The 10,906-nt window shown below is 31.4% G+C and overlaps 1 protein-coding gene and 1 non-coding gene across 2 annotated transcripts; one reads left to right on the top strand and one right to left on the bottom strand.

The window, feature by feature from the left end:
* Positions 1 to 1,243: 1,243 nt before the first annotated feature.
* Positions 1,244 to 1,315, bottom strand: TRNAD-GUC. Its single transcript has one exon. It is a non-coding gene; the product is annotated as a tRNA-Asp (tRNA).
* A 5,848-nt stretch (positions 1,316 to 7,163) lies between these two features.
* Positions 7,164 to 10,129, top strand: LOC121780568 (transcription factor ICE1-like). The gene is made up of 4 exons (XM_042178163.1): positions 7,164 to 8,291; positions 9,229 to 9,465; positions 9,547 to 9,717; positions 9,879 to 10,129. Exons 1-4 carry the CDS (start codon positions 7,395 to 7,397, stop codon positions 9,960 to 9,962), a joined length of 1,389 nt encoding a protein of 462 aa, XP_042034097.1. The 5' UTR covers positions 7,164 to 7,394; the 3' UTR covers positions 9,963 to 10,129.
* The last annotated feature ends 777 nt before the right edge of the window (positions 10,130 to 10,906 follow it).

Genomic DNA, 10,906 nt, shown 5'->3' with positions numbered 1-10,906 from the left:
TTATGTATTTTTATTATAATTAAATATAATTTAATTTTTTAATTACATGTGGATGGATGAAAGATGTCAATATGTCAATTTCTTATTGTGGATGGATGAAATATGTAATTTAATTTAGTTTCTTATGGTTGATGGATGAGAGATGAAAAATGTAATTTAATTTCTTTATTACATGTGGATGGATGAAAGATGTTACTATGTAATTTAATTTCTTAATGTAGTAATTTATTTTCTTATTGTGGATGGATGAAAGTTGTTAACATGTTACTATAACCTATGAATTTTGTATTTCTTAAAGTTTTGCAGTTATTTTTCTCTTAAATTCAAACTACTACAAGAATTTCGTATATATAAAAATTTGTAGTTATTTTCTCTTGAATACTACTTCAACTTTGTATTCAATTTGAACTAAATAATGTTAAATAAATTGTAAAACTTTGTGTTAATTTAAAAAAAAAATCAAAATTACAATTGGGACTGGATACCCGAGTCGGGTATCTGGGTACCCGAAATCAAATTCGGATCGGGTATCGGGTATTGGATTTTGGGAACTTCGGGATCGGGTAACCGAAAATTTCGGATCGAGTATCCACAGGTATCCAATTTGACATGCCTAATGCTACATGTCACGTGACAGCATGAGGTTGGTGGTAGATTATTACTTTTATTAGTTGTCACCCTAATATACTCATCTATATATAAAGATATTTTAGAGATATTTACACAAATAGAGTATCTATTTTAGTTGAAATTAATAATTTAATTGAAATTATTTTTTATTAATTAAAATTCAATCAGATATAATTGTCTCACGGCAGTTTCTTCAAGCAATCTTAAACTCCTTGTATAATCCTCGACATCTCTATGTTCGGTTTATTTTATTTTGCGGTATCATAGTTTACACCCTTAATTAGATTCTTAATTTTTTATGCTTCTATATAACTCTCTCTCCTCCTCGTATGATGCACTTTTCAAACAAGTAAAGAATTTTTCGTAAATGGGACAAATATCTTTTACATAGGAAGTAATACTAATGTTGATCCACGAACCACCATTACTAGATGGTTGATCAATCAAACTCAATCATTACATACTAATACCAAACATTATGTAGAATCTTTCATATGATTCCTCCTTTTCTATTTTAATCAATGATTTTTGTTACTATTCTCATAAGGTGAATGACATTTATATACTATAGCTTCATATGCAAAAAGTGAAAAAGCAAAATATAAAAAGAATACGCCGTTGCCGGGGATCGAACCCGGGTCACCCGCGTGACAGGCGGGAATACTTACCACTATACTACAACGACTTGGTTGCTAAGATAAGTTATCAGTATTTCTATATACATTTCTTTTTGATCTGGGGGAGTGGAATTCTAGTGTTGGCCGAAAGTTGTGAATAAGAAAATACTCCATGAATTACTATTATCATATATGTAAATTATACAACTATAAGACTTTTCGAAATAGAAAAACGACCCAGCTACGAAGGAATAGGGGAATATTATATATTAGTAGACCATATAAAGAAATTAAGAATAATCGATCACGAAACTGAGTTTGTGTTCAAACAGTTTTGATGAAGACGTAGAAGAAAACTTAAATTTGAGATAGAATTTTGACCTAAACTGAGTGAGGAATGTAATGAAAACAAAAGTATAAAGATCATCTTCCAAAACCTTTTCACTTCCTCTTCTTCCAAAATCTATTTACTTCTTCCAATTAATATAACAATTATTAAAAAAAATTACTTCTATTTTATGAAGATGATTGTCAATTTATTTTAGAGTAAAGTGCATGAAATATCCCTAACTTTGCACTTGTTACATCCGTGACCTCTAACAAAAAAAATATCACCAAAAGGGCCTAATAAAATATACAATCACAAACCAGGTGTTTTTAGCCATTTTTCGGATAAAAAATGCCCAAATGGCTTGAAGGGCAATTTTTTTGATGACCGCCAAACCTGCACAGCCCTGCACACCTACTCTGTTTGGTGCATCTTTCCTATGATGAGTGTTTGCGAATTAATATTTGGTGCATTTTACAAAACACGGCATGAGGTGTTGTGTTTAAAACGCAGCTCAAACTTAATGGAATGCAGGATATGAAAAAGTGGGCCATCCTTTTCTTACTTTTTACAGTTCTTTACTCGTTGTATAGATTTAATTACGTATTATTAAATAAATGCATAGATAACTATTTTAGGCTGTATGAAATTTCAATTAAGATTAAAAAACAGCTAATGTAGTTCGCAACACCGCAAATTTTTAACTAAAAGTTCAATTTCCCTACAAATTTGCTAGTATATCCATTTTACTTTCAAAGAATAGTATAAATTTCAAATAATTATGTAAATTAATATACTTATAAATTGTAGTTATGATATCAAATATTAGTTATAGAATAGAATAATTAGCTTTGAGTATTTAAAGGAAAAAAGTTTTTTAGAAAATAAAAATATTAAACAAAAGTTAAAAAGTGTAAAACAAAAAAGAAAACATATACTAGTACTATACTAGTATAATTAGTATTTGATAGTATTATGAATTTATAAGTATTTTAGCTTATTATCATATTGAATTTTAAAATATATTTGAGTATTTAAATCAGAAAAGGTTTCCATAATGGGAATTATTCGACCATATAAAATATACCGCATGGTATGAAAATTACTATCATTACAAATTACTATCATTACTAAAATGGAAAGTGGATAATTTTGAGGGTTATCATTTTATAAGATGAATATAATAGGAGTATTATTCTTGTCTTCACAAGCTTGCTAATATTTTATTGCGGACCTATCTATTTAAACCCGCTCGGCCAAGCCCAACTTATATCAAAGCATCCAACAAAGAGTTTGGGCCAATCAAAATCTACTTGCAAGCCTCTTTTATTTTATACACAATAATTAATTTGGACCAAATTATTCTTGAACAAGTCGAAACGATCATTTGCTTTCTCAAATCTAAGACTCAATCAATAGGAATTTGAATATTTGAATTAAGAAAAATTGATATTCCATCTGTCCTATAAAAATAAGGATATTTGGGACACATAAGAATTAATGCATACTTGATAAAGTAAGATAAATAGGAATAAAAGTAGTTAAAATAGTGTTAATAGATAGTGAGACTAATATTATTATTAGTATTTAATGATAGACCCCAGTGGTATAAGTTGATAGTGATGTATATAAATAAGGAATTGCGGAGAAATTTCCATAAATATAAATGAGCTATTTTTATGGGACGACGGAAAAGGAAAGTGTCCCTATTTTTATGGAACAAACGGAATATAGTGTGTTTTTAATATTTAATATGAAAATTAATGTATTTACTCTAAAGATTTCATGGAAATTGCAAAGAATTACATAAAATGGACCCACTAACAATAATTTAGTCACTCTTTTGTTCTATTTTTTCCACTACACCAAATATATCATATAAGGACGCAAAATTAGGGACGCAGTCATTTGCGTTGGAAAATTTTTAAAAATAGCCAAAATTTGAGACGCAAAATAAAAACATCCGAGGAGCTAATCAGGAGTATCTTATTTTTCATATTCTCTCAATGCTTGTTCGAGCTTATGATGATATGGATGCTCGCTTGCAAGAGGAAGTTCTCATAAAGACAGATAAGCTTGCAAAACAACTGGATGTTCAGGGAATTGCTTGTGTTCATGGTATGACATATTGTTGTCGTGGTATGACATATTCACTCTCGTGTTAATCGTATGACATGCTGAATAAGAAGCTCAAGTAGTAAAGCTACTGGAATTTGCTTGAGAAATGAGAGAGTTTTAAGATGGGATGTTTTAGTTATAAAGAGACTGATCGTAGCTAGACTTAGTTGTAGTTTGTAAATATTTACTATGTGTAGTTGGGTTATATCTTATTAATCTCAGTAGTGTTTTTTTTCTTTTATTGGCAAATTCCTCAAATTATTTGGAATTCATTTTTTTAGTGGATTTGTTGGAATTGATATTTGCTTTAATATGATATGCAATGTTTGAAAATCGAGACGTTTTTAGTAGCGTCTTTAAGTTGCATTCAGAGACGCTTTTTCAATGTGTCTCTAAGTTGCACTTGGAGACGTTTTTTAATTGTGTCTCAGAGTTGAACTCTGAGACACTTTTTAATTGTGTCTCTAAGTTGCAATTTAGGACGCTTTTTAATAGTGTCTCTAAGTTGCATATATGGACGCTTTTTAAAAAGCATCAGAGGATTAAATAGGGACGCTTTTAAAAAGCGTCACAAGATTAATTCACCGACGCTCCCTCTTTGCGTCCTTATTTTAATTTGGCACGCTACGAATAAGGACGCTTTTTAAAGTGTAGGTGATATATTAGCAATATTAAATAGCGTCCTTAACGAAATAAAAAAAAGCGTCCTTATCCGTTATTTTTTTTGTAGTGTTCCTTATTTTATCATTTTGGTATTAAAAATTCATGTTATCTTCAAAGTATGTGACGAAGGGAGTACAAATTTGAAAAAGTGCGAGGTGTATTTTTTACGACTTATTATCAATATATATATATATGTACTAATGTACATATTATTTTATAAATTTAAAATTTGAAAAATAGTACTATAAACGTTAAATGTTAAATTTGAATTGAAAAAATATTAATGAATTTAGACTAATTATATTTTCTGGGGGGAAAATGGAAATGACTTGTGATATAGTTCAATAACCTAAATATAAAAATCTACTAATGAATTAGACTAAATATGTTTTCAGAGAAAATGTGGAAAAGGCTTGTGATATACTCCCTCCGTTTCATAGTAATGAAAGCGTTTATTTTCGGCACGAAGATTAAGAAAAATTGTGTTAGGTGAGTTAAGTAAATGGAGAATAAAGTGGAAAATGAAAAAGGTAGAGAGATGAAGAGAGAATAAAGTAAGATAAAGTAAAGTAGGTGTGGGGAAATGTATTGACTTCTACTAAAAAGAAAAATGACTCTATTAGTGTGGAACGCACAAAAAATGGTAAAATGAATCTATTACTATGGAAAGGAGGGAGTAGTAGTTCAATAACCTAGATATACAAATCTATTTTCTAGAAGCCTAATTTGAATAACCTAGATGTACAAATCTATTTTCTAGAAGCCTAATTTGAAGTTCACTCTTATTGGTTGGAGGGGCAAGTTTAATATTTTTGGATAAAGTGAAGGAAGGAAGTGAAATTCACACTAATTCTCAAATTGAGCATATTTTCAGCAAGGTTTAAATGGCAAAGATCTAATCCCTTTGTCTTCTTCTCACAAAATTAGCTGTACTGCAAATTGTAATCATTTGCTTTTATCCTATTTTTAGACAAAACACAACAGAATAATAAATCAGGCTACGTTGCTTAACAACCTATATTAGTTAACATACGAAAAGCCTTAAATACCTTGCAAATGAAACCAACTGTAAAATCACTGAACCCAGACACATATTATAAAATACCTATAACAAACATATTTCCATCCTTTTTCCTATCTTTTACAAGTAATTTTTCATCCACAACTTTTTTTGCATTGATATATCTATAAAGATTAATTTATTTAGTATTTTTTTATAACATGACCCATCACTTTTTATCTCTATCTTACTTATTACTCCCTCCTCGCTAATAATTTAATTGTGTAGATTTGCTCATATCATTTAATTGTGAAGATTTACTAAAATATGAGTTAACCAATAATCCAATTGAAATTTATATTTCATAATTAAGGTCTAATCTAAGGAGATTAGTCCATAAAACATTGATAAATGAATTGATTTCGATGAAATCGCATTAAATGTACTATTTTATTATTAATATTTTATTTTTTGACGTTATTTATCTCCATGTCAAATTCTCACATTAGAGCAAAGAATTATAAAGCTACTTTTCTCTTTCGTCTGCTACTCTCTTTCTCTATGCAATTATTAATTAATATTGATTGTAAGATTAAGTTGAGGAAGGAATGTGATTAGCTGTATTGCAAATTGTAATAATTTGCTCTGCATTCTATTTTTAGATAAAATACAACAGAATCATAAATCAGATGTACGTTCCTTAACAACATATGTGAGATTATATTGTTGGATAAAGCCTGAAATACCTTGTAAATTATTCCAACTTTGAAATCGCTGAACTCAGACATATTTTAACATACATGAGAAAGAAATATTTATATATCAAAAAAATTATGTTGCTGCTCTTCAATTGAAAATAATATAAATATATTTCCCTCCTTTTCCAGTCTTTTAACAGTAAAAGTAGATAACTTTTCTGAATTCTCGTATAATATAGGCTTTTTCTTATATAGCCTAATTTTCAGGATATTATAACTAATATTCTTTTCATCCACAACAATAATGTTTTTTTTTTTCATTTTGTTTTATCTATAATGATTAGTCTTATTTAATTTTTAATAACGTGACCCATCACTTTTTATCTTTGTGCATTAAATTTTTACTATATCTCAATCATTTTTCTATTTTTAATTTATTAATTTTACATTAAAATATACTCCCTTCTGCGAAATGTTGTCCAGTTTGCCATTTTGGTTCGTCCGTGAAAAGTTATCTACTTTGTTTTTTTTCTATTTTTGGTAAATGGACCCTCACTATCCCCTAACTCTTTACACTCACATTCTATTGTAAAACTAATATATAAATATGAGGCGTTTATTCCACTAACTTTTTCAACTCACTTTTCTTCACATTTCTTAAAACTCGAGCCGAGTCAAACTTGAACCATATTTTATGGACGGAGGGAGTATACAGTTAAAATTATTAAGTGTGGGCAAATGGAATAATATTTTTCTCAATTTTTTCGAGTATGTTTTTTTTACAAGAAAACATATGAAATGGAGTAAAAAATAGAAACCAAATACACAGAAAATTTCATTTATTTTCTTGAATAATTTGAGAGATATACTCGTATTCTTCCGCTCGCCGCAGCGACAGGCTCGACCATTTGTTGTTTCATAAAAGAAAAAGATACAATTGCCAAGTGTATTAAATTGGAGAAAAAAATACAATTGAATGGTAGTACTATTTTAATATAGTACTTACTATAGAAGGAAAATGTTTTATACTACAAGTAATGTTTTATACTTACTATAGAAGAAAAATGTTTTATACTCTCTCGGTAAAATAGAGAGAGTAAAAATTAGTGCAAAATGTAGAAATCCTATATATTATATACACTATCACTATGCAGATGAAAGATACAGCTGCAGATAGTGCTTAATGCTTGAAATCTATTAGTATTGACTCATTCATTTCTTCCTCTTTCTCATAAATTAGCTACTTTTCTTTCTCTCTTTGAATTAAGTAGAAGTTTCATTCCCTTTCCTTTCCCCAAACGATCAATCGAGAAATTAATTGAAGACAAAATAAAAGGAGGATGCTGAATGGGATGCTCTGGATGGACGGCTCCAAAGGCGGAGACGGCGACGACGAGCAGGCATCTTCTTGGCCCCCGCCTGATCCGCCCCAAAACAACAACAACAACAACGACAAGGAGAACAACGAGGATATGAGCTTGGCGAATAATACTAGTAATGAAGAGATGGAAATGTCGAGCTTCAAATCGATGCTGGAAGCCGAGAACGAAGACTGGTACATCGCCAACGGCTCCTTCTCGCCAAGCTTCAACAACCCCATGGCGGTGGATTCGTCGGCCTCATGCTCTCCGACATCCGCCTCCGTTTTCAGCCACCAACTCAACTACTTTTCACAGCCGAAGCCACTGTTGATCCAAAACAACAACAACAACAACAACACGGCCTTCGAGAGTGGATATCTGGAGACCGCATTGAATAATAATAATAACAATAGTACTATTCATCACCGGATTCCCAACTGCGGCGACGCCATGTTGGATGGCAATTCGTTTCTCTTCAACAACAGATCCAAGGTTTTGAAGCCGCTCGGATCATCGATGGGGCCTCAGCCGACGCTATTCCAGAAGAGGGCTGCTCTCAGGAAGAATCTTGGGAGTAATTTGGGGTGTTTGAGCTTAGATAATAGAAATAATAATAATAATCAGATATTAGTATTTAATGAGAGGAAATTAGGAATGAGCAGTGGGGATGATTTGAGCATTGATGGATCTAATTTCAACTGTGATTCTGATGATGATAACTTGTTAGAGAGTAGTGTTAGGAACGTCGTCGTCGACGGAAAGGGGAAGAAGAAGAAGGGCCTTCCGGCCAAGAATTTGATGGCGGAGCGGCGCCGCCGGAAGAAGCTCAATGATAGACTCTACACGCTCAGGTCTGTCGTGCCCAAGATTAGTAAGGTACATAACATATGCTCCTAATCACTCATTCTTCTTTCCAATTATTCAGTTTTTGCTTCTTTACCCATTCACGTTCTTCATTTCATTCTTGTTTCCAATTATTATTCAGTTTTTGTTTCTTTACCCATTCACGTTCTTCATTTCATTCTTGTTTCCAATTATTATGTTTTTTATATCTTTTTCTTTCTCTCGTGATGTTTCGATTTGATTCAATATTTTGGTGTGTGATTATTTATGAGTTGTGGATTTTTATTGGCATATTCTACCACTGATTGAGAGAGGAGGCATGCACATTAAAGTAGTGTGTGTGATAGACTGATAGCATTTAATTCAGTCACATGGAATCTATGAAGAACTTATTTTTCTGAAATACATGTTGCATTTAGGACCACACACCAGATATTCAAATACTAGTATGCTTTTATTATTTATTCAATTAACACATTTTATAGTAGTATTTTCTTCAGCTGACATTTGAATTTCAGCTGAAAATTTTCACTTATTATTTGCCATTAATAGTAGTATTATTGTTATCACCACTTCCTCATTCTGTTTTTAAACAAACCGATTCAAGGTCATAAGTAACTATTGAAACAGTTACTGTATTTATTCATTCCCTGAAGAGAACTTCAACATTCCTTTAACACAAAATGACACAAAATAAAATTCAATTTTCAATCAATGATTCTGACACTAGATACTTGCTCAGATTATAACTATACTTGAAAAAACTGAAAGGAAAAAAAAATCAATCAAAGATGGAAATCCTAATTTTGAAGTATCTTATGCGTTTATTTAAGTAATTGAATGAATAGATAAAAATAATTCAAGCCCTTGTATCATTTATAAACTTGGATGAATTGATTAGTTTTGAATTTGTTAGACCATCAATTTATCTTATCTCTCAACATATACAAATCCCATGATATGGAAACAGATGGATAGGGCATCAATACTAGGGGATGCCATTGATTACTTGAAGGAGCTCCTGCAGAAGATCAACGACCTCCACAACGAACTCGAGGCCATCCCGGGTGCATCTACCCCGACCACAAACATGAGTTTCTACCCCATGACGCCTACAACGCCTGGGATTCCTGCCCGCATCAAGGAGGAGCTCTGCCCGAGCGCCTTTGCAAGCCCATTGAGCAGCCCAACCGGACAACCGGCTAGGGTAACTTACTCAATTTGATAATCCACATATACACTTGAATGATATATCAAATTTGCAATTTATTAGAGTATGTCATGATAGGTTGAGGTGAGACTAAGGGAAGGAAATGCAGTAAACATCCACATGTTTTGTGGGCGTAAACCCGGGATTCTACTCTCCACTCTGACTGCAATCGACAATCTTGGACTAGACATCCAACAAGCTGTCATCAGTTGCTTCAATGGCTTTGCACTCGATATTTTCCGAGCTGAGGTATTTTTATTATACAGCTCTAGCATTTACTATTAGTAGGGTTTGTTAGCTGAAGATGATTGAATTAAATGTATATTTTTATTTCAATAATTTGTTTTCATCTGTTTATAACGTAAATACTGATTGTTTGTAACTTAACTATGTGTGGAATGTGTGATCAGCAATGGGGAGAAGGGAAAGAGCTAAACCCTGACCAGATAAAGGCAGTGCTCCTCGATTCAGCTGGCTTCCATGGAATGCACTGACTTTCAACTCTAAACAAGTGATCTCTTCCTATTTCGATCATCATTTTTCTTTGTTTTGTCGTTTAGATTTGTTTTCTGTCTTTGAATTCCCAGATGTTGTGAATCCATTTTGATATGTTGTCGTTTATGAATAAGCCTGCTTATGGATGAGTCGCTTATAATTTTAATCCATGGTGTTTTGCTTTTGTTAAGAGCTTTTTATGAGTGATCTTTACTTTCTTTCAATATATTTTCAAAAATATGTCAACCAATTAAATTTTGTTTTGAAAATAAGTCGTAGAGCTTTGAATCATTTAATGATTTATTACTAATTTACTATAAAAGTCTAGTAATTACTATTTGTTATATACAGTATGATTTTATGTTTTGTCTATAAACTTATAATAGCCCTTTTTGGAGATTAAACTCTGAAGTGTACAATTAATTAGGCAACGACCTACCTTTAAGAATGTGCGACACAACAAAACCATAAAATAGAAAGAAAAAAACACCAAGGTTTTTACATCACAAAATCCAAAATGAAAAAAAAATTACAGGAGCACAAAGCAACGAAAATAAACATAAGAGAACTCTTTGAAGAGAGAATACAAAAAGGATGGTGATAGATGATCACCTCAATTCTGGCAATATGGATTAATAGATATCCTAATTGGGCTTCAAGGCCCAACATAAAATCTAAATGGCCCGGTCTGTTGACAAGAGGAAAATGATCACAAAGTAACCGAAATTTCGTCTTTAGGCAAAATATGCATTACAAAACTGTTCGAATAGGCATTACAAAAGGAATTAGTGAGACTAACAAAAATTTGGAATATATAGTATCAGGATCAACTTAATAATTAACGCTAATCAAGTTCGAAATTTTGGAATATATAGTATTTTATTATAAACAATAGAGTAAAGTTCAAAACTGGTCATGAACATATGCACATTTTACGATTTTA

The sequence above is a fragment of the Salvia splendens genome, chromosome 20, assembly GCF_004379255.2.
Source record: "Salvia splendens isolate huo1 chromosome 20, SspV2, whole genome shotgun sequence".
Lineage (NCBI taxonomy): Eukaryota > Viridiplantae > Streptophyta > Magnoliopsida > Lamiales > Lamiaceae > Salvia > Salvia splendens.
The sequence above is the reverse complement of the archived record's forward strand: the minus strand, read 5'-3'. Positions and strand labels throughout refer to the sequence as shown.